The sequence below is a fragment of the Anabrus simplex genome, chromosome 1 (assembly GCF_040414725.1).
Source record: "Anabrus simplex isolate iqAnaSimp1 chromosome 1, ASM4041472v1, whole genome shotgun sequence".
In the NCBI taxonomy this organism is placed as follows: domain Eukaryota; kingdom Metazoa; phylum Arthropoda; class Insecta; order Orthoptera; family Tettigoniidae; genus Anabrus; species Anabrus simplex.
This window is the reverse complement of record NC_090265.1, coordinates 326,137,949-326,162,803: the sequence shown is the minus strand read 5'-3', so window position 1 is coordinate 326,162,803 and position 24,855 is coordinate 326,137,949. Positions and strand designations below refer to the sequence as shown.

Genomic DNA, 24,855 nt, shown 5'->3' with positions numbered 1-24,855 from the left:
TGAGGTCATCTTCAGCCAAGAAAACTAAAACCTCAATGGAGGTCACAACTAGTCCCAGAACACTTTAGCTTGTACATTACTAGTAAAGTATCGAATGGGTGAAACCCCTTTAGCTTCTTTAGTTTCTGTAAGTCAGATTGTATCAAGGTGCAGCAAAGCTAATGCAGTGAGTTTGCAGTTATGATCAACAGTATTCTGTAAGAAAGAAGTCAGCTCCTGAACAAAACTATGTTTACACTAGTCTGTTTTCAGACCCACTTTGCTGTATGGAAGTGACAGCTGGGTGGATTCAGGATATCTTACTCTTAAGTTAGAAGTAACAGACATGATAGTAACGAGAATGATTGCTGGTATTGACAGGTGAGAACAATGGCAGGAGGGTACTCGGAGTAAGAATATAAAGGTTAGGAATGAACTTGATGGATGAAGCGATGTACATAAACTGGCTTTGGTGGTGGGGTCATGTGAGGCACATGGAGGAGGATAGGTTACCTAGGATAATAATGGACTTGGTCATGGAGGGTAAGAGAAGTAGTGGGAGATTTAGACGATGATGGTTAGACTCCATTTCCTATGACTTAAACATAAAAGTATGGAACTAAACAAGGCCAACAGCGCTAGTTACAAAAAGAGTATTGCGAAGATGTTACTCACAGAGGTGTGCAGACTGACTGCTGAAAGGCAAACAGACAATAATGAAGATGTTCTGGTATCTATGATGTATGCACACTACTAATGCTGTTGGGTACCATAAACTAATTTTCTTGCTTGGTGGCATTAATTTTATGATCAACATGTAGCATAATTTTAAGAAGTTCCATCAGTACCATAGTAGGCCTATATGGTCCTGTGGATACTTTTCTTACCAATAGAAGTGTACTAATAAAACACAGAAAATACTGTTCTTTGCTACAAAGTCTGATGCATGCATGTCCATGTCATGGCGCTTGGGCAATACTTATGTGGTTAAGTCATGCAAGGGTGGAAAAGCAGGTTTCTGACGCTTTAGAATCAGGATCCATCAGCTAAGGGAGATAACCCTAACAGAAGACATTGGTCCTTCAGGAATTTTATGGGTTTGCGGAGGGCTGATAGCCCAACCCATTAAACAAACAAACTCATTTCAAAATCCAAAGAAGGAATAGCTGGCCTGACTTCTTGATGGCAACATGGCAAATGTTTACTGAATTTGAGAACTGGATCATGGGATGTTTTAACGTTGCACTAGACTGGAGCTCTAATAAGGCTTTTAGATCAGTTTGACAAGTTTCGATTAGATATCACTGCTATCCAGGAAATGAGATGGAGAGGTGAAACAGAGTTATAAGAAAGGTTATGTAGTATTCTACAACTGCCACATGAAGGAGCACATATTTGGAACTGGTTTTGTTGTAAATAAAAAAAAGAAAACACCTCATTTTGTGTTTTCAAGCTAAAGCCCACAGACTATACAGGTTAATAGTTCAAGGAAAGTTTTTCAACAATAGCCTCATCTGTGTACACTGTCCAACTGAAGATAAAAGCTTTAAGGTGAGTTGGATGAGTTATATAGTGAGTGCCCAAGATAGGACAAGAAGCCTTGTATTGTACATGCCTATGATTGGTTAATACAGCCTATATAGCAAGTCAAATGACAATGGGATCAGGATAATAAACACCTTTTCAAGGAACATGGGTCATTGAAAATATTTAAGAAAAAGCTAGGTAAACAATTGTAAATAAAATGTAAATATGAAGTAAACTATTGACAGGGAATCGGCCACCTGGGCGACAGCCCTAAATGCAGATCATTGATTGATTGATTGATTGATTGATTGATTGATTGATTGATTGATGGTAAAGATGGGTACTATTGTCTGAAAACCACTAGTCGACTAGTCAGGCTATAGGACCTTCGAATTATCAACGGAATAGTCAAATGTTTTCATTCAAAAGTTTTCGTTGCATATCACAAGTAGTCAGTCATTCCATGACAAAACATTTGAATGTTTCTAGTTGAAACTCCCCATAACAGAAGTGGACGTAATTGACAAATAATTGGAAATCACTAGCATAAACACTCGTTTGAACCAAATAAATGTTAGACCTATACTGAGAGACTTACAAATTAATTTGATGGGACCCACCTTCATAAATGAGAAGACTGAATAGTCGAATGTCTTCAGTCGAAAGTGTTACAATTTGTTTTACTCGAACCAACACAGATAGGACGTTCTTTAAATTTTAATGTGTTTTTATGTCATATAACCCATGTCAACCATTTTAGGTGTGTTTAAAGGCAGATTTCTTGTTGATTGTTGTTAAGATCCTTCTGATTTATTCAGGTACTGTGAACTGTTGATGATTCCAAGGGAATCGAAACTGGTTTTCACTTAATAAAATTTATGTATTATATAAAGTGTTGAAAGGTGGAACAACCCTCAGTTGATTCCTATTATACAAGTTAAACATCAACAGGGAAATGAAAGTTATAAATTATGATAGTACGGCCAACCAGGCACATAAAAAAGCGTATAAATATTTAAATCTGAGGAAAAAAGTTAACAATCTTTAACAAGGATATCAACTTTTTGAAAGAATGCTTTCTCAATAATCTAACTCCTAAATTCTTAAGAGCCTATAACAAAAAAATGTAGGTCCACAATCCAAACACGTAACTCCCATAATAAAACCAATAAAAAATGACTGAAGGAAGAAATAAAGTTCCTATAGGGGATGTCCGGGCAAAGTGAATAAACTAATTTTATAACAGTTTATTTCTGTAATTACGAACGACAATGACATGATCTTCACTGTAATTGTTCCTTGTTATCTTTCCATTTAATTGATATACAAAACAGAATCAATTGTTAAACTATTCATAGTTAAAATTCGGTATTAAGTAATTATATCAAATTATTCACTTTGCCCACATAGCCGGGCAAAGTGAATATTCACATGCGGGCAAAGTGGATAACGAAATGAATTGTTTAAAAGTGAGAATGTTATTACTAAGAAACGATATGTTTGATATTTGCATACAAAAGGAATTCAGAAATTTGTTTTCAATAGTTTTTATAGCGTTCACAGTTTACATGTTATAGCTAATTTAAGGATAAAAAAGGGAGAAAATAAGGACACATTCAATACACTGAAAATTAATAATTCTTATTCCGTTCCATTAAGTGAAATCCAAAGTTTTGTATCACAATGTCCATACTGAACAGAGTACTTGCTGTTATATTGATTTTGTTTATTTGTTCCGATAGAATACTGTAGAATCGATTTACTTGAGGACGATTAAACCAGCAAACCCTTCGAACTAATACAATACAATAACTAATACAATATCGCGATGTCGACTTTAAATCCCCTTCAGCCAGTCAGCTCCAGCACTAAAATTTTTTTTCCATCTTGAAGGACAAGGGACTTTATTTCTATTGGCAAAATCATATCCCAATTTCATAAATTCCCTTCTTGTAAGTCCGTAGAAAAGACTGTCCATTTCTCTCAAACAGTCAACCAGTTCGAGTTCTTGTTCCTCACTGGAAACTATCCTAAATCTGCCTAACTGCTTCTTGCTAGACCCGGATTTTCAGTGCCGGTACGGCGTAGAAAAGGGCAGACCGTATTTTGTAGCAACGGAGTTAATAGGATTTGTACTACATTCCTACAGAGCTTTCTTCATTGTCTCTTCGGATCAGCTGCCCTGATCACTGGTTCGTTTGTAATTGTAAACCATCTGCAAACAAAAATTACAATATTTAGTTTATTATTGATACACTTGATATGTTACTTTTTCATGTTATTTAGTAATGGTTAAAATTAATCTGTTTTGAACAGGCTACAATCCTCCTGGACTTACCAGTTTACACTGGTCTGCATGGTAAAATAAATAAAAAAGTAAATAAACAATAAAAATTAATTAATTAATTAATAGTTTGATATTTCTATAAAAATAAAATATTACTCACTCTAAAGTAATTATGGACAAAGTATTCAACAATATTAACCTGCCCGGGCAAAGTGAATAAATATCCGCTTTGCCCTATTCACTTTGCCCAGCTGTGCTCCATTAAGGAAATCGTGACTAAACGTTCAAATGTAATGTAGCAAAAAGCAAGCAAAGTGTGTCCATAAGTGGTTAGGAATAACACTAAAATACAATGTAATCACTTTTAAAATAGTTATAAATATCTATGAATAACAGTGTGTTTCTTACCTTGATAAAATTTTAAGAAATGTTGCAAAAATCTTCTAACACTTCCAGTCTCACTCTGTTCACCACTGCAACCTTTGTGCCACTGATTCTTATGTCTCCAGCAGATTGTAGAACTTCCTGCAGAAGCAACTCAGCGACACCTAGCGTAATTTTCCGTAAATTTTACTTATTCGCTTTGCCCGGGCTCTTCGCTTTGCCCGGTCTTCCCCTATAGGAAAAAGACTGTTTTAAATACTCAGCTCTTTGAGTCACACTTCGATGCAGCACATAATCTTCCATCAACTTGTTGGGATGATTTTCTCAGGCACACACTTTACAAAATAGAAAACATTTCTACTAAGAAACTGGACAATCTCAACAAGAAAATAGATAATCTCAAAAAAGCGGATGCCAGTCATAATCACACCACATTGCCTAAGTTAAATGAGAGAGATGCCACACCTTGCTCCAACACAAACAATGAAGTTCTCAATGAACCATCTGAACATATTTTCAACTCCCCCATTAAAAATATTTCCAAGACAAATTTAATGAAATTAAAATAGAAATATTGAGCAGAGGTTCAAAATTTAATTGGAGTCTGCACTCCAGATACGAAGAATTAAACACCCTAGTTACCAAAACGGAACAGGTGATTAGTAAACTCCCCATACAACAACAGGAAGAAATTAGATATGAGGCAAAAAAAAATTAACCTAGCTAATTAACAACCAGAAAAATAAACCAAACAATAACTCTACCCAACATCAACAAATCAACTAATTAAAATAAAAAATAAAAACTAACAATCTCGTAGTTACACAAGTGGACAAATTAAATGCTACTGTTATCTTAGACAAGGCGGACTATGTCAGAAAAACCAGCAAATTTTTTCAAGAAGGAAATTACAGAACAATCAAAAAAGACCCTACTCAAAGAATACAGAAACATCTGAAACTTTTACTTAAGAACACTTCATTTATACTCAGCGAACAAGATTCCAGTAAATTAATAAGTATGAATCCCAAGCTTGCAACAGCTAGGGCACTCCCTAAAATCCATAAACAAAACATGCCAGAAAGACCAAAAATTAATTTTAGACCTAGCCCTACCTACAAATTAGCATAATTCATCCAAAACTTTCTTAACAAACACTACATCCTTCAAGCAAAAACTTCCATTAAAAACACATTAGAATTTTGTAACACCAAAAACCTCACAATTCAATCTTACCATTCATTTGCATCCCTCGACATCAAGAATATGTACTCAAGTATTCCTTTAGATGAGACCATTTCTATTATACAGAGTAACTTGCAACAGCATAGTAAACTAAGTAGACTTGAAATAGAAGAATTTATTAGTTTGGTTAAATTTACGTTCAATAATAATAATTTTGTTTTTAATGGGATAATATATCAACAAAATGGCCTTTCAATAGGATCTCCGGCATTGGACATTATGGCAGACCTTAATTTAGACCATCTGGAGCATACAAACATCAGCAAAATTGAGCACACTTTCTTCTGGACAAGATTTGTCGACGACACCTTCACAATTATAAATGTAACACCTATCAATAGCCAAACCATACTGGATGACTTAAACAAGTTGAATCACCATGTACAGTCCACATTGGAAACAGAATCCAACCGTTCTCTTTATTTTCTAGACTTAACAATCACAAGAAATCAACACTTCCTTTTTTTAAATATTTTTTTATATACAGGAAGCCTAACAAACTAACAATACTATCAAACAATTTTCAGTCCACCCTAATTCCCATAACAGATTACAGTGCCAGTCTTGTTTAGCAAGCTATATTGAACAGACAGGGAGAAGCTTTAACACTAGGTACATCGAACATATCAATGCAAACATAACAGGCATTCTGTCATGGGAATACATATGCACGAATCCAATTACAATTTTTCCGATATAGACAAGGACTTACAAATTATTGAAATTATGGAAAAGAGACCTCTGCTCAATCATGGAAATGTTTTACATATCGTTGGATCAACGAGTCAATTTTAATCACAATCTGAATGAAAACATACTTTACAGGCCATCCACCACCTTATTCTCAAGACGTATCTAGGAAGAATAGCGCAACAACGGATCACTCCTCCACTCTCTCGCATCCCCTCCACACCACAGACAATCCAAAACAGGTCACCGCCCCCTCCTAAAGCCAGCAATAAGCTCCATGCAGACACGGACGAGCAGTGCATCTCTTACTTTTCTAGTGGAAGGTTAACAAGAGCGAGGAATAAGGGAGTAAGTACTATCAACCAACTTTCCAATAATTAAGCCTGAATGCACACATTAGTTCTCATTTCTTTTCTTTTTATCTTCTTCCTCAGACATCCACCTTTTACATCACTGAGCCATACAACCAAGGCCATACCGTCATTCAACTTTTATATCAACAACAACATTAACAGTGACATTTTCAACAACAAAGCAGATGTTATAAAACAATGAAGGATATTCCACCAACTCCTCAGCAAATTGTTTTAACTGCAAATTGTCTTAACATCGGCATTTTACAAGATCGTCAATTTTGATACATGTTTCTATCCTTCATCGACGATTTGACTATGAATATTTGAACATTTTTTAACATATGTTTTTATATCCACAGTAAAAACTAAGAACTTAACAGTATTCCTCAACTTCAAGTTTTTATATACAGATTTCAAAAAAATCAGGGGAACATGTTTTGTAACGTCTGGTATGTGAACGTTAATTTGGTAGATGAGGTTCCAATGGTCATACAGCATACCTTGAGACCTTAGCTACTCAGGGTATATCAGATTGAAGTTATACTCCATCTGTAGGCATAGCCATGCATTAAAATGTCAGGTGACTCCTCAAAACAAAGTGAATAGTGGTGCGTCCGTGTGTCGTTGTGAGGTACACAGACTACTGCGGTCATTTGAGCACGCTGTATGTAAACGAGCACATCCCCTGAGACATCTTAACAAGGTTCAAGTCACAAGGGCCATCACTTTGATCCAGGAAGGATGGACATTTCGTCGTGTTGCTGTGGATCTCAATGTCTCTCCATCAGTTTTTCAACGCTTGTGGAATCACTACAATGAGACAGGCCAGTTCACAAAGAGGGTTGGACAAGGTCGTGGATGCATGACAACCCCACATGATGACCGATATCTGACCATCTGTGTGCTGCGGCGTCGTTTAGCAACTGCCAGAGAACTGCAACAAGATCTCAGGAGGGTCACTGGAGTCACGGTGTCTGACCAGACAGTAAGAAACAGGTTAAGAGAAGTGTACTTATGACCCCAGACGTCCTGTTTGAGTGCCCCGTTTAACACAGCAACATCGCGCAGCTCACCTTCTGTTTGCCCGTACCCACGTCAACTGGCAACTTCGCCAATGGAGACCTGTGCTGTTCACAGACGAGTCCAGATGTCCCCTGACACAGCATGATGGATGTCAACGTGTATGGAGACGCCATAGTGAGCAGTACATGCCAAATGTTGTCCAGGAAGGTGACCGATTCGGGCAAAGTTCTGTGATGGTGCGGGGTGGCATCAGTATTAATGGCTGTACGGATCTGGTCGTCGCCCATGGTAATCTTACCGCTGCGGGGTACATCGAGCATATACTGCTGCAGCATGTGTTGGTTGCTGCATACGGTGTTGGCCCTGAATTCGTACTCATGCATGACAATGCCAGGGCTCATGTAGCATGCATCACCAGAGCTGTCTCTCGAGAACTGGACATTCAAGAGATAGAATGGCCAGCAGTGAGTCCCGACCGTATTCCCATTGAGCATGTGTGGGATAGGCTTGACAGAAGTGTTCATGGACATCCTGTTCCACCACAGACTCTCCAAAACCTAGAAGAGACTCTCATTGAAGAACAGGACCTGATACCGCAACGCGACCTCCGTCAACTTATACCATGTAGGTGCCAAGCTGTGATAAGACACAATTTTTGCATCGTTGAGGATATGATTGTGTCACATCACTGTGTGATATCTTCCAAGGAAGGCATGCCTATGTTAAAGAGAAATATCCAACCATTTGTTATGTTCACTGTGCCTTTGGTTGTGGCATCATACGCAACCATTAACCCGGCTCAAGGGAGAAAGGGTCACCTTCCCTGTTCTCCACTTGAGTAATTCTTGCCTGGCGCATCCACGCTGCGGGGGTGGGCATCTTCCACATCAGTAGGCCGGTGTAAAAGGATGGTTAAGTTCAGACAGGGACCCAGCACCACGGGGTATGACGTGGAACCCATGCCCAGGGTTACGGGCGAAGACCTTAACGGCATCTTTGGCAGAGAAGGAGACCTTCAGAATGGCAGAGATGGCGGATGAGGCAACCCATCCTCCCTGGGGATAATTAGAAGAGGACACCACTGCCTTGTGGAGAAGAGGGATCTTCAAAGGCTAAGGGAGTAAACCCCGAAAGAAAATCCTCACCTCTGTTAGGCCTAGCAAGTCAACAGTTGAGACAGTATTAAGTAGTTTGAGACCCCCCCCCCCCATAACCTTTTTGAACTGGCGTGTGTGTTGCCATTTGGAAATTCTGTGTCAATCGGCTTTTGCCAATATACATTTTTGAGGACAGCATGCCCTGCGCGGCAGTTTGAGTTCTGTGTCTGCGCCTACTGCGCGTGTGCGAGTGGTGTGACGCGAGTCTACTGTTCACTTCTAGCGACTACTTCCGGGTGAGTCGGCGTCCTGTACCCGCCATGGATGGACGTGAATGTGTGTGTTCCGCTATGCGGCGGGTGGTTGTGCTGAAACCCCCGTGATATCCAACTTAAGAGGGATTATCCCTTATTCCATTAGTTGCTGGCCTCCTACTGTGTCATTGGATTATGTTTTTGCTACGATAATTCTCCAGGATCCTTGGTGAACAACTTTAGTTCACGGCCTCGTGGTTGCCGGTCTTCAATAACAATGGCCAGGTTTGAGCTTCTCAATTTTTCTGGACTCAAAGGTATGTAACTGTTTTGGATTAAAGTAATTCTGGGGAAGCAAGAAGATTTATGTATTTTGGCGTACTTCAAGATAACTGTAATAATAATAATAATAATATTCGGATTAAGACTCCCTCTTCGAAATTTGTGCTGGATATCGTGTGCGTCTGTGAACCATGAGAAACGGTTTCGGCAATTAATCATTTTAGAATGCAGTTTGCACGGTGAAAGAAATTAGTATGTTTATCTTAAAATTAAGAAAAGGTTTTTTTTTTGCACTTTATTGTACCATAAGGTGTGAACCAAGGCGCTGTTTCCAAGGTAGCGGGGTTAGCTTTCCTTCGGGTTCCTTGCCTTCTGGGATTTATTTCTCCTTGCTTTGATTTTTTTTTGCATTGTTTCTGGGATCTCTGTTTTATTCTAATTTAAAGCCGTTGGTTTTACTTCTCATTTGTAGACGGTGCTTTGCTTGTCCGTTACTATGGCAACGTGTGTTTGGGTAATTGTTGTGGGCTTTGTTTTTAACGGTGATTGTTGTTGGTTCGTGTGTGCTTCTTGGATGAAAATATTTTTGTTGCCTGGTATCGTTGGCATTTCTTTCATATAAAGTGATTTATTTCGGCCAACCTCTCTGTCGTTTCGTCTCGTTCCTTGTCTGGGCGAAATGTGTAACTTCGACCTTTATTTTCGTGTGCCCTTGGAAATTGCCCTTGGTAGAAATTGGAACGAATTGTAGTAAAGTTAAAAGGCAACCGGCCTAAAGGTCATGAACTACGGATTGTTTACTAAACGTGGTATTTGTTTTTCTCTTAAACGCGTGATCGATCACATTTAAATCAATATTTTAATTATCTTGTTTGAGGTATGGAGGTCACTGTCGTTTTTTTTTCTTGTTGATATTTACGGATTAGTTCCTTTATTATTTGTTAAATGAAGTCTACATTTTCTTATTTAAAGCTGCCTCGTTGGCTATTTATTTACTAATCATATTAATTTCTTGCAAGTTAATTCAATTACTGTTAATCAAGTATTTACATTCTTTTAAACAACCTGGTTCAAGTTATTATCTGACTTTAATCTCCTTTGATGATGAACCTAGGTCCACTCTAGATATTACCTTTTTGAATTGTTACCTCTCATTTAAATGCCTATTAAAGTTTTCTTTCATATCACTTAAAAGTTGGTTTTCATTGACCACATTTGGTGCAGCGCTGCAACTATTTCTTTGTTTGGGTGTCCACGGGCCTTAAGCCCCTTTTCCTCCACGTTTTGGGTAAGTGTCTCTATTTTCTTCCTTTTGGGTAATTTTAGTATCATGTTGTTTGCTGGTGTTGTTTTACCCTTGAATTTTTTTTTTAATGTACTGTGACTTGTTGTTCACTTTCCCCCTTGTTCTCTCTTGTGTTCGCTTAATCTACCCATTTGGGGCGGACACAATAGCAACCTTCACACCAGTCTCTCCCTCTCTCTCTCTCTCTCTCTTTTTCTCTCTCTCTTCCTTTTTTTCCTCAGCTGGTGGATAAGGTTATTAACCTCATCACCGCTAGGATGTTACCGGGGTCCTAGAGGGTGGTGCCGGTTAGACAGTTGAGTATGAATGTACTGCTTTCAAACCTAACACAAGCCTTGGATGGAAGAATAAATTAAATACTGGACATGACAGTTCTTCTCGTACCATCCAAATTTATGATGGCCAAAAGCCTGATGCTCATCGGAGATACCAGAAGACATGAAACCCTCCCAAGAAAGAGCGACTGAAAATTGGTACACTCAATATCCTTACTCTCACCAACAAATATGAAGAACCTGTGGATCTTATGGAGAGGCGTAAGCTCAAGATATTGGGGTTGAGTGAGACAAAATGGAAAGGATATGGGAAGAAGCCCTTGAGAAATAGATATGTGCTGTACTGGAGTGGGAACAATGATGAATCTAAAAATGGAGTTGGCTTCCTCCTTCATAAAGATATAGACACACAGACAGATGTCAAATATGTGAGTGATAGGATCATCCAGATGAGACTAAGTGTTGGTAATGCACATCAAACTCTCCTGCAAGTATATGCACCGCAGACAGGATGTACCACAGAAGAGAAAGAACAATTCCTTATCGAACTTGAGGAACAAATAACAGAGGAGAACACAATCATTATGGGTGATCTGAATGCCCAAGTTGTTAAAGAAAGACTAGACTGTGAAAACATCATTGGCCTCCATGGCTATGGTAACAGAAACTCTGAAGGAGAGAATCTGATTGATTTCTGTGTGCGAAACAACTTAACCATCCAGAACACATGGTATCAGAAGAGGGACAGCCATAAAATAACAAGATACAGCTGGGATGGAAAGCTCAAGACTATGATCGACTTCATCATCACTGATAGAAAAGCGGGTCAGTATGTTACAGATGTTAATGTCATACCCAGCGAGTGCCTAGATAGCGACCATCGGCCATTAATCACTGACTTAAAAGATGTTCATGTGCCAATGATTGTAAGACATGGCTGTTGAAGGACATGGAGAAGAAAGGAAACTATGAAGCAAGGATAACAGCTAAATCACCAAAAACTGAGAAAGGGGGAGTAGAAAAGAATGGTCCTTATTCAAAGAAACCCTTGTAAAAGAAGCCACAGAAATTTGTGGAGAAACAAGTGCCGCACCAAAAGAGAAGGAAACACCTTGGTGGAATGACCGAGTGAAGACAGCAGTAAAAGTAAGAAATATACTGAAAAGAAAATTAGACCTCGAAAAACAGAAAACAGACGATCGATGAAATAAATTAGAAATCTGACATCTAGCGCAGGAATACCGGAAAAAGAAACTGGCTCTAAAAAGACTTATCCAGGAAGAAAAGGAAAAGTGCTGGGATGACTTACTACAAGGATAGAGGAAGACTGTAAAGGAAGTAGGAAACTACTATACAAAATAGTAAACAGTAAAAGAAATGAAAATATAAACATCCTTGCACTGGAAACAGCTGATTGTAGCTTAATACAAACAGAGGAAGGGTTCAGGGATGAAATGAAGAAGTACTTCAACATGCTGTTAAATGGAGATGGGGGCAACACCACCAGCAATTATTGTAGTGTAGATGAAGCCAAAAACAACAAATACCCATTAACATGGCTTGAGGTAGAAACAGCACTAAGGAGCATGCAAAATGGGAAGTCCCCAGGCTTTGATGATTTTGGCTCAGACATGATAAAGGCAATTGGAATACCAGGCTTGAATTGGCTATATAGAGTGTTATCAGTGATTTGGGAAAGTAACAAAATTCCAGAAGATTGGAGTAAAGGAGTCATCATCCAACTGTTCAAAAAGGGCAACTGACGGAAATGTGGAAATTACAGACGCATCACGCTATTGTCACACTCACTGAAGCTCCTGGAAAAGATCATAGAAACAACCTTTGCCTGAGGAAGAACAACATGGCTCAGGAAAGGTCGAAGTACTGTGGATCTTATCTTTGCAGTAAAGATGCTGACAGAAAAGTACTGGAAATACGGAGAAATCTTGTGATTGCATTTGCGGACATTGCCAAAGCATATGATAGTGTTCATCCAAACACAAACGCCCTGGTATTTGCTGATGATGTGCTTTTATGGAGAGAGACAGAAGCTGAAGTTCAGAAGAAAGTTAATGAATGGAACAACACATTCAAAAATTTTGGACTGAAGATGAGCAAAACAAAGACAGTGGAAATGACCATCAACAGGGAAGGAACAAGCTCAAATATATTTCTGGAAGGAGCAAAAATAGAATCAGCTTCCCACTTCAAGTACCTCGGAAGCACAATCTCGAAAGATAACACTGTTAGGCAGGAAATACTCAGCAGGACACAGAAAGCATCAAACTTCTACAGTCAAGTCAGAAATCTTCTCTGGGACTGCAAAATACCACAGAAAGCGAAAACAATCATGTACCACACTTACTTCATACCAATCCTCACGTACAGTTTAGAGACATGTACCCTGCTAAACAAAGACTTCAGTAGAATCCAAGCAACTAAAATGAGATTCATTAGAACCATGAACCAAACAACCAGAAAGGACAAGATCAGAAATGAAGTGAATAGGAAAGTAGCTGGTATTGAGGTTCCTATTATCAGTGTCATAAAGAAACGCAGACTTCAGTGGTATGGGCACATAATGAGAATAACAGGGAAAGACCTGCCAGAAAATATTTCGACCTTAATCTCGTAGGAAGAAGACCACAGGGAAGACCAAGAAACTGTTGGATAGAGACTGTCAATGGAACGGAACAGAATGGAATGGAATGGAACAGAACTGAAAATTGAATTAAAGAGATACAGTAGTATGATCAATTGATATGTTCTCTCATTTCATAATTTCCACAGTCGTAATTTATGCAGTGATCAGTTGCTCATCTGTAGAGATATCTAAAGTCTGGAAATGACATCTGCTTCCCTGAGTCATCATAGTTCAGGGTACTATAGTGTAACCTCTTTACTCCAAGTAAAAGGAAACAACACTGAACTATGAAACTCACCTAGCTATTGTGTTCTAAGGTGTTCCTGTGATGTACCTGGGATATCCTCAGCCATTGCAATATGGTTTCTTTTAAAGTTCAATTTTCATCTGTGTTTCTTTGCCTTACCATATAAATTACAATACTATTCAAAGTTCTGTGGGCCGATGACTTCGATATTCGGCCTCTTTGAACAACAAGCAAACAAACAACAAATTAAGTTTTGTGATTATGCCACCAAATGCCATGGTGATTCATAATCAATTCATTTTTGGTATAAGAGGTTGCCAGTCCTAATTACAAATATAACCAAGTCCTACTAATTTACTAAACATTTTGCAGATAGTAGTTTGAACTTGGCCATGTCCAAATCAGCTGAAGTTCCAACCATAAGATATTGCTTTGGAACAGTTTTGTATACAAGATCAGGTATACTGGAACACAACATAAATTTATTGCTTCAATATGACTTTATACAATATATACATGAATTTAACTTAAACTTTTCTTGAAGCTGAGTAAATTCGCAACTAACTAATCTTGATAGTAGACTGAGAGTCTGTAGAAATGTACACTTTATACACATTAACTTTATGTACACTCGAAGCTATCTTGATGAGATAGTCTGTAAAAAGGTAGAGTTCATGATAGTCAAAAACTATTGGTTTTATAAGCGTAACTTGCCCTGAAAGTTCCTACTAACATAATGCAGTTATTTTCATTGGCTTGTCATGAAATGACATGAATATTCACAATTAGAGAATCTAATGTAAGTGTCGGAGCCTGAGTGAGGACTGAGGATGTGTAGAATACAGGCATCGGGGCTCGACGTGGCGGCAGGAATGGGAACTGAGGCAGTAACCAGAGGTGAAACCTCATACAACCAGAATTCAGTCCACCTGGCCGAGACACATGTTTAAGAGGGATAACCTCCGTGTTCGACGTTCAGTGTAATCTGGTGCTGGACACTGGGGAGTCCTACTAAGTGGCAGCAAGGTGCTCCTTTTATAGTGCAGACTGACGTAACAAGCAAGCGCACTGGAGTAGTCTCGTAGAGTCTCGCATAATCCAAGCTGCGGCATGCGCGGTGCTGGCTGGCGCAGAGCTAGGAGCGCGAAGGACACACAACAAACAGTTGAGAAAATATATGTTTAACTCCCTACAGAGGCAACTACTTTTGCAAAAACACATTGCAGAAATGACACCAAGTCAAACAAGAAAACTTGAGCAGTTGTGGCATACCAGGTGGGTAGAAAGACATGGTGCTATATTCATTGTCGAACTGTTATCACCAATAACCAATGCCATTGAACACATGGCAGGAAATGGAAGCATTGCCTGGTGCTTATGTTCCACTGAATTCAACAAAGCATTCTGACTTCATCATCACTTTATTGAGTGCAGAGAAACTACTCAGCTACACTGTCTACATAAGCAAAATTTCTCAACATTCGGATACAGTACTACTTGGCTCTGCTATTGAGCAAGCTAAAAACATTATTGAACTAACTAGCAACACTGGAAATAATGGCATATGATGTGGCATGGAAAGAACTGCTGCTGCTCTTCATCAGTGGGGTTGGGCTGCCTACCACTAGTGTGACTGCACGAAGGTTTCACAGACAATAGAGCACATAATGTTGGAATGTACCCTGCATGCCTGCTTGGGGAGCTTGTAGGATCTGAAATCAGCCACACCTGAAACTGTGACTTGGATCAACAATTTGGACATCCAAATTTAACTTTTCAGTTGTGTGGTAGTTATGGCTTTAGTGGTGCAAAATGATTCTTGGCTATGTACAACTTGACATGTACTAGGTACATTGGCTGTTGATATTATCCTGTTTGTATTTAATGATGTCATAGTTGTTAGTTCTTAGTTAGCCGTAAGTCTTGTATTTCATATTTTGTCCACTGTCATGTTGGCATATCATATATGCTACATAATTATATCCTTCGTTGGATAAAAATCCTGGCTGTGCCATTGGTGACCCTTAACATATTCAAAAACATGTTCATTTCAACATATACAGTCTGTGTTCTTTTATTATTGCTTCATCTCAATTTGCAATTTTTGAAATGGATTCTATTGTTCAAAGACTTACCTACGTATGATTTTGGTAAAATACTTTCATCTATGAAGACTTAGAGAAAGTAGAAGAATAAGTAAACCTCATTTTCAAAACAGTCATGGAACATGGAAAAATGTACATTTTTGCATTTATGAGTAAATATATTTTCAATATATATATATTTATATTTTCTCTGGGCTACTCGGCCAATATCGGCTCAACTCGGCTCTGATTTGGAATGCTACGGAGCAAGTGAGGAAGAGGGAGACAGGCGGAGCGAGCAAGGCAGGCGTGGGAAAGAGAGAGATAGTGCTATTGCTCCAAATCGCGGAGTGGGGGTTTGCACTCTGGTCAACCAAGTGAAGTCATCTTTTGCACTGTGCACCGTGCAATGTACTGGTGCATGCACCCTGAGCGGCCCTGGTATAGTGAATGGGATTTGTAATAATGTTTCATAATGTTATTTACTTAATACCCCTTTAATTGTTATAAAGTTTGAAAGACACTGGGATGTCAGCAATTTGTCCTTCAGGAGTTATTTCATATGCTAGAAGCCAATGACATGGGGTTGTGGCATTTGAACAATTTAAATGTATAAGTAAATTTTTTTGTGACATTTTGTTAGTTGGAATATCTTTTAGAATTTTGTATTATAAACAACTTAATGCTTGTATGAGTAATGATTACAATAAATAAATACACTCTCTGCAGTTGCTGGTTGTGAAGGAATAGTACTGCTTCATCTCAATTTGCAACTTTTGCAATGGATTCTACTGTTCAAAGACTTACCTATGTATGATTTTGGAAAATTACTTTCATTACTTTCATCTATGAAGACTTAGAGAAAGTAGAAGAATAAGTAAACATCATCTTCTAGATGGCCTAATTGGAGTCATTATAAGTTGGAGAAATTACTTTGAGTTCAGTTTGAATCTGAATCCTTGGACAGGGATTTAGAAAGTATGGCTCTTTAACTCATTGGAAATGTAATTTAAAATATTACAGTGAATTTCTCAGTTTGCTGAGGCCCTTTGACAACAACTAGCAGTCTTATTCACAATGCACATGGATGAACTTGAAGAAAGAGTTCTGACCCCTCATAAGAATGAAGGTATGGGTAAAGGAAGTGAAGGGCCGAATACCCTTCCTGATGCCAATCCTGTATGAAGGTTGTTGTTGTTTGAGTCATCAGTCCATAGACTGGTTTGATGCAGCTCTCCATGCCACCCTATCCTGTGCTAACCTTTTCATTTCTACGTAACTATTGCATCCTACATCTGCTCTAATCTGTTTGTCATATTCATACCTTGGTCTACCCCTACCGTTCTTGCCACCTACACTTCCTTCAAAAACCAACTGAACAAGTCCTGGGTGTCTTAAGATGTGTCCTATCATTCTATCTCTTCTTCTCGTCAAATTTAGCCAAATCGATCTCCTCTCACCAATTCGATTCAGTATCTCTTCATTCGTGATTCGATCTCTCCATCTCACCTTCAGCATTCTTCTGTAACACCACATTTCAAAAGTTTCTATTCTCTTTCTTTCTGAGCTAGTTATCATCCATGTTTCACTTCCATACAATGCCACGCTCCACACAAAAGTCTTCAAAAACATCTTTCTAATTCCGATATCAATGTTTGAAGTGAGCAAATTTCTTTTCTTAAGAAAGCTCTTCCTTGCTTGTGCTAGTCTGCATTTTATGTCCTCCTTACTTCTGCCATCGTTGGTTATTTTACTACCCAAGTAACAATATTCATCTACTTCCTTTAAGACTTCGTTTCCTAATCTAATATTTCCTACATCACCTGCCTTTGTTCGACTGCACTCCATTACTTTTGTTTTGGACTTATTTATTTTCATCTTGTACTCCTTACCTAAGACTTCATCCATACCATTCAGCAACTTCTCGAGATCTTCTGCAGTCTCAGATAAAATAACAATATCATCCGCAAATCTCAAGGTTTTGATTTTCTCTCCTTGGACTGTGATTCCCTTTCCAAATTTCTCTTTGATTTCCTTTACTGCCTGTTCTATGTAAACATTGAAAAGGAGAGGGGACAAACTGCAGCCTTGCCTCACTCCTTTCTGGATTGCTGCTTCTTTTTCAAAGCCCTCGATTCTTATCACTGCAGACTGATTTTTATACAGGTTGTAGATAATTCTTCGTTCTCGGTATCTGATCCCTATCATCTTCAGAATCATAAATAGCCTGGTCCAATCAACATTATCGAATGCCTTTTCTAGATCTACGAATGCCATGTACGTGGGCTTGTCCTTCTTGATTCGATCCTCTAAGATCAGATGTAAAGTCAGGATTGCTTCACGTGTTCCTACATTTCTTCTGAAGCCAAATTGATCTTCCCCCAACTCAGCTTCAACTTGTTTTTCCATTCTTCTGTAAATAATACGTGTTAAAATTTTGCAGGCATGAGATACTAAACTAATAGTGCGGTAGTTTTCACACCTGTCAGCACCGGCTTTCTTGGGAATAGGTATAACAACATTCTGCCGAAAATCGGATGGGACTTCTCCTGTCTCATACATCTTGCACACTAAATGAAATAACCTTACCATGCTGGTTTCTCCTAAGGCAGTCAGTAATTCAGAGGGAATATCATCAATTCCAGGTGCCTTGTTCCTATTTAGGTCACTCACAGCTCTGTCAAACTCTGACCTCAAAATTGGGTCTCCCATTTCATCAGCATCAACAGCCCCTTCATGTTCCAGAACGAAATTATCTACATCGTTACCTTGATACAACTGTTGGATATGCTCCTGCCATCTTTCTGCTTTGTCTTCTTTCCCTAGAAGTGGCTTTCCATCTGAGCTCTTAATATTCATGCACCTAGATTTCCTTTCTCCAAAGGTTTCCTTGATTTTCCTGTATGCAGCATCTACCTTTCCCAGGACCATACAGCCTTCGACATCCTTGCACTTCTCCTTCAGCCATTCTTCCTTAGCTACCTTGCACTTTCTATCCACTTCATTCTTTAATCGCCTGTATTCTTTTCTGCCCTCTTCATTTCTAGCATTCTTGTATTTTCGTCGTTCATCAATCAGGTCTAGTATCTCCTGAGTTATCCACTGATTCTTAGTTGATCTTTTCTTCCTTCCTAACATTTCTTCAGCAGCCCTACTGACTTCATTTTTCATGACTCCACTCTTCCTCTACTGTGTTTCCTTCGGCCTTTTCATTTAGTCCTTGTGCAACATGTTCCTTGAAACAATCCATCACACTCTTTTCTTTCAACTTGTCTAGATCCCATCTTTTTGCATTCTTTCCTTTCTTCAATTTCTTCAACTTCAGATGGCATTTCATGACCAACAAGTTGTGGTCAGAGTCCACGTCTGCTCCTGGGAAAGTTTTGCAATCTAACACCTGGTTTCTGAATCTCTGCCTAATCATAATGAAGTCTATTTGATACCTTCCAGTGTCTCCAGGTCTCGTCCACGTATACAGCCGTCGTTTGTGGTGTTTGAACCAAGTATTGGCGAGGACTAAATTATGGTCAGTGCAGAATTCAACCAGCCGACTTCCTCTTTCGTTCCTTTGTCCCAATCCAAATTTTCCTACTGTGCTACCTTCTCTTCCTTGGCCTACCACTGCGTTCCAGTCTCCCATCACAATTAGATTCTCGTCACCTTTGACATATTGTATTAAATCTTCTATCTCCTCATATATTCTTTCAATTTCTTCATCATCCGCTGAACTAGTAGGCATATAGACCTGCACTATTGTGGTGGGCATTGGTTTGGTGTCTATCTTGGCGACAATAATTCTTTCACTATGCTGGTCGTAGTAGCTTATCCGCTGCCCTATTTTCTTATTCATTATTAAACCAACTCCTGCATTACCCCTGTTTGATTTCGTGTTGATAATTCGGTAGTCGCCTGACCAAAAATCCTGTTCTTCCTGCCAACGTACTTCACTTATACCAACTACATCTAACTTTAGCCTATCCATCTCCCTTTTCAGATTCTCTAACCTACCACAACGATTCAAACTTCTAACATTCCACGCTCCGACTCGCAGAATGTCAGTATCCATCTTCCTGATGATCGCCCCCTCTCGTGTAGTCCCCACCCGGAGATCCGAATGGGGGACTAGTTTACCTCCGGAATATTTTACCCGGGAGGAAGCCATCATCAGTACATCATTCATACAGAGAGAGCTGCATGTCCTCGGGAGGTGGTTACGGCTGTAGTTTCCCGTTGCTTTCAGCCGTGTAGCAGTATCAACACAGCTAAGCCATGTTGAGTATTATTACAAGGCCGTATCAGTCAATCATCTAGACTGCCGCCCTTGTAACAACCGAAAGGCTGCTACCCCCCTTTCGTTGAACCATTCGTTAGTCTGGTCTCTCAACAGATACCCATCCGATATGGTTGCACCTGCGGCTCGGCTATCTGCATCATTGGGACACGCAAGCCTTCCCACTGCGGCAAGGTCACATGGTTCGTGTATGAAGGTATGCATTCAATATTGGATGTTTCTGTGATGATTGGCAATGTAGAGTTGTATTTATTTGAAGAAAAGTGTATGGAGACTAACACAAACACCCAGTTGCTAACCCAAAGGAAGTAACCATAAAAGCAAAGCAAAGTCATCTCCATACAGGCCATGAAGGCCTTTGGAGGGGTGGAAGGTAAAGGTTTCCACTATCCGTAACCTTGGCACTTCATGGGGTAGAGTGGTTAGCTCTACGCTCGGCTGCCTTTGCCCGCAGGAATTAACCTGGTACTCATTTTTGGTGTAGGCTGAGTGAACCTCAGGGCCATGTGCACCTCCGGAAGTGGAAATCTTGTTTCTTAAATGTTTCAACTTCCTGACAGGGAATTGAACCCTCGTCCTTTCGGGTGAACCGAGCACCCTTCACCGCCTTGGCCAGGCAGCCCCTAGAGGAATTAACCATGCATAGTTGAAATCCTCAAACCAGTTGGGAATCAAACCCAGGGCCATCTGAACCAAAGGCCAGTGTGCTGGCGATTCTGTCAAGGAGCCATATGCTCTAATGGCATAAGATGCAAGTTAGGCCTTTATTAAAGTATATGCAACATAAATAAAATTAAAACAAAAGGTAAACAATCCCAATCTTACATCATATTACTTGTAGGAAAGACGTGTTCATTACAAATGCCAGGGACCCACCAACCCACCACTAGATATATATTATAGTATACTGTATTTACATTTATAACCTAGTATCATAGATTGTGCAACATTTTCCATACCTCCTGTGGCTACTACCATTGGTATAGGGCTGAAACTCATAGAATATGGCATAACTTCCAGAAATCAATGCAGATTTCATGACCATTTACTGTGCAATAAAAACTTTTATACAGTGTCTCTGCCATTAGGCCAATGGCCTGACAATGGGTGTGTAGGGAGACACTCCTTTTCAACAGGCTTTGTGCTATGTACCCCTGATGTATGAGACCAATGGGTTTGGTCACTAGCCATGATGTGTGCGGACCAATAAAGAAAAGTTGCAAAGAACATAGTTATATTGTCAAAATATCCTACCAACGATAGTTCTGGGTTGGAAATTCACAGTTGGCAACAGTTTTTAGAAAGTAAATTTCCTACTAGGAACAAAAGACAAACATGCAGCAGTGAAATACAGGTGCATTATAACAGATCACCTAGTAATTAACCCGCAGGTCCTTTAGTAAAGTTGTATCAAGGTGAAAGATTCTACAATGTCTGTTCATCTCTGGTGTAGTTATTATAGGCTAACCTCTTACATAAACAATTAAAAAAGGAACATAAAACTGACAGTAATAATAATTTCATATGGCTTCTTCTAGCCCTTGTAAGGCAGACCCATAAGGGTGACTGGCATCTGCTGTGCGTTGGAAGCTGTGTATTATTATGGTAGAGGATAGTGTTATGTGGTGTGTGAGTTGCAGGAATGTTGGGGACAGCACAAACACCCAATCCCTGTGCCAAAGGAATTAACCATTTAAGATTAAAATCCTTGACCCAGGCGGGAATCAAAGTGTGGCCCTCCAAACCAGAGGCCACTATGCTGACCATTCAGCCAAGGAGCCAGACATGAAACTGATGTAAGAGAAGGTAAGTTACTGGAAATTTAAAGAAAACAATAATCAAGTAGGAGTTTTGTATTACTTCCATGTTACAGAACCTTAAGATGACTTGGAGTAATTTTTAGCCAACTTTTTCCAGAAAGAAAGAAAGAAAGAAAGAAAGAAAGGAAGGAATATAAACCTATGATGGTAAATTTATGTATGTACTAAAAGTGAACTACGATGGAATGTCCTAAAGAAGTACTTGTTAGGTCAAAATAGGATTGATGGTTAATGGTTTTTGGTCATTCAAGCTATGTGCACTTTGATACTGCTAGATGAATGGATGCCTCTCTTACCGTCAAACATTTGACAAGACTTACCTTGGTGCATTTGCTGCCTTAGAGGGTGCAGTAGCCACCATACATTTAACATCCACATTAAACGTGTATGGTTCCATTGTTTCTAGGAGAAATTTCTCTGCGGGGTACATATCTGCCTCTTCCAATACTATAAGATCTTCATCCACAAGTGGTTCTTCAGGTTCTTCAACCACTGATCTTTTAGTTGATTTTCGGCTTCGTTCTTTTGATGACTTCTTCTTTTTTTTACCCTAAAATAATAGCACATGCATAAATTATTCAGGATATCATCCTCAATTTGATATATAAATTTTAATAATAATGGTAATATTATTAGGTTTATGTCGTATTAACTACTTTTACTGGTCCCATGGTCAAGGACTAGCCAGCCTGCCTCTTACCTGGAGATCCCGGGTTCAAATACTGGCCAAATCAGGGATTTTTTTACTTGGAACTGAGGGCTGGTTCAACGTTTACTCAGCTTATTTGAGAACAATTGAGCAGTTATCTGACTGTGTGATAACAGCCCTGGTCTAGAAAGCCAAGAATAATGGCTGAGAGTATCTGACCTGCAGTGTTAGGGCTGTAGCACCACGAGTCTTAATTTCACTACTAAGGTTTTGAAGACATTGATATGTCAAAAGTTATGTACCGCAGGAGTACTTTTGCATACCAGTAAATCTACTGACGCAAGGCTGGCATATTTCAGAACACTGCGGACAGAGCTGATATTGAACCCACTAACTTCGGCCCAGAAAGCTGACACTCGAACATCTGACCCACTTAGTCTGACAAATGTAAATCTTATTGAAGATTTCAGAGTAGCATAAACTGCAGACCGTAAGTCCTTCCCGGGTTAAAGCTATTCTTAAGATTATATAGAATAACTGCAACATATTGTCTGATTCCTTGGCTGAATGGTCAGTGTACTGGTCTTCAATTCAGGGGCTCTGGGTTCAATTCCCAGCCTGGTCAAGGATATTAACAGTATATAGCAAATACCTCTGACTCAGGGGACTGAGATTTTGTGTTTGTCATAATATATATCCCTTCACCTACTTACAACACACAGCACTACCAACCACTGAAAAAACATGTAATAGTGAATAGGTACTATACATCCATCCACACAAGGTTGGCATCAGGAGGGGCATTTGGCCATAAAACTGGGCCAAATCTACATCAGTTGCTGACTCCAGTAAACTGGGAGAAGGCTAGGAAGGAGAATAAGAAGAATCATTATTTTAATTCCTGTAAAATATCTGTCAGTGCAATGTTAACCCTCAACTGGTGTCATATACTTTTGTAAAGTAACTGGTATCATGGTGCCTACCAGACCCCACATATTTACTATTAAAACAATGTATTCATAATTTGTTGTTGTTTATTGACCTTAATTACTTTAAAAAATATGTTTCCAAAAGTTAAGCAAACTTAAGATACACTTTACAAACAAAATACTAAAATAAAGCCCCCAAAAACTGACCTCCCTATTTTCTCAAAAATCTAGAAGGAAACTTATGATGATCATTTCTCTTCTATGTCAGTCTTTTATATTAAGAATCTAGAATCGGTTAAAGAAAGAACATTACAAGGCTTTTGATAGGGTAGATCATGGGAAACTGCTCACAAAAATGAGGGCAACTGGACTAGACAAAATAATGGTTGAATGGGTGGCTAACTTTCTAGAAAATACAGTAGTACTCAGAAAAGCATTATCTGATCCTGTAATAATTAACCTTTACATTGATGAGCTTGCAGCATTGCAAGTGTAGATGATGAGCACTACTCTGCTGCGCCCGTAATATTATGAGCGAGACATTTATCCAATAATATCTATGCAACACTCACAATGTTGTCATCAAAAATTATAAAGCTGTCTCTCTGCAGTAGACAGAAACATATGTAATGATAATGTAATGATTAACCATTGATTCATTACTACAAACACAATACTGCTTTACCAGCTGTGGTATGTCCGGTGTGCAAGCTGGCTGAGAGGCCTATGTCAGAGATGAGTAAGCTTGTCATACATCAGCCGATTCTGAGATTATAAGGGTTTTAACCACATCAGAATCAGAAGATGAATACAGTATTCCAATTATAGTGATTTCATCTGGCTCCATGACTAAATGGTTAGCGTGCTGGCCTTTGGTCCAGAATCCATCATAGGTAGGCCCCGATCCCCAGAGACATACAGGTCGCCTATACAGCGTCAAATCAAAAGACCTGAACCAGGCCTCTTTGGAGGCTAACGCCCTTATTAGTGATTTTGAGAATAATATAGATGTTGATTCCCATAGAATAATGATGATAGTAATGACACTGATTATATTGAAAGTGCAGATGTTGACCAACAAAGTGCACAGCAAAACCTGAGAAAAAGAAGCCATCCCCATCCTTCCATTTGCCAATAGCAGGATAATGTATTTAGTTGAATCATGCACAATTTTGATGACGCAAGTAGTGTTACTACTCTAGGTCTCATACAGAACGAAACAATGTCTTAGGACATTTTTCAGTCATAATTTTCACCTGTTCTTATGCAAGAAAGAGCAACTGAAACAAATAAATATTACAAGTGTGCCTTGGAGAAAATGCCACCAACTTCAAAATCCTGTTTACAACAGTGGAAAGACACTACTCCAAACACTTTCAAAGAAGATATGCATTTCAAAACATATAAGCTACCTGTTTCTTTGGAAATGCCAGTTTTGAACAACCCTTGATTAACTGCTCTGGACAATTTTTGAATAAGTGATTTC

The 24,855-nt window shown here is 39.1% G+C and overlaps 1 protein-coding gene across 1 annotated transcript in view; it reads right to left on the bottom strand.

Moving 5' to 3' along the window:
- The window catches only part of LOC136865175 (titin), a 168,179-nt gene that overhangs the window by 107,118 nt on the left and 36,206 nt on the right, over nt 1-24,855 (bottom strand). The window contains exon 6 of the mRNA XM_068226339.1: nt 22,112-22,341. Within this exon, the coding sequence (XP_068082440.1) occupies nt 22,112-22,341 (230 nt within the window). The remainder of the gene's footprint in view (nt 1-22,111; nt 22,342-24,855) is intronic.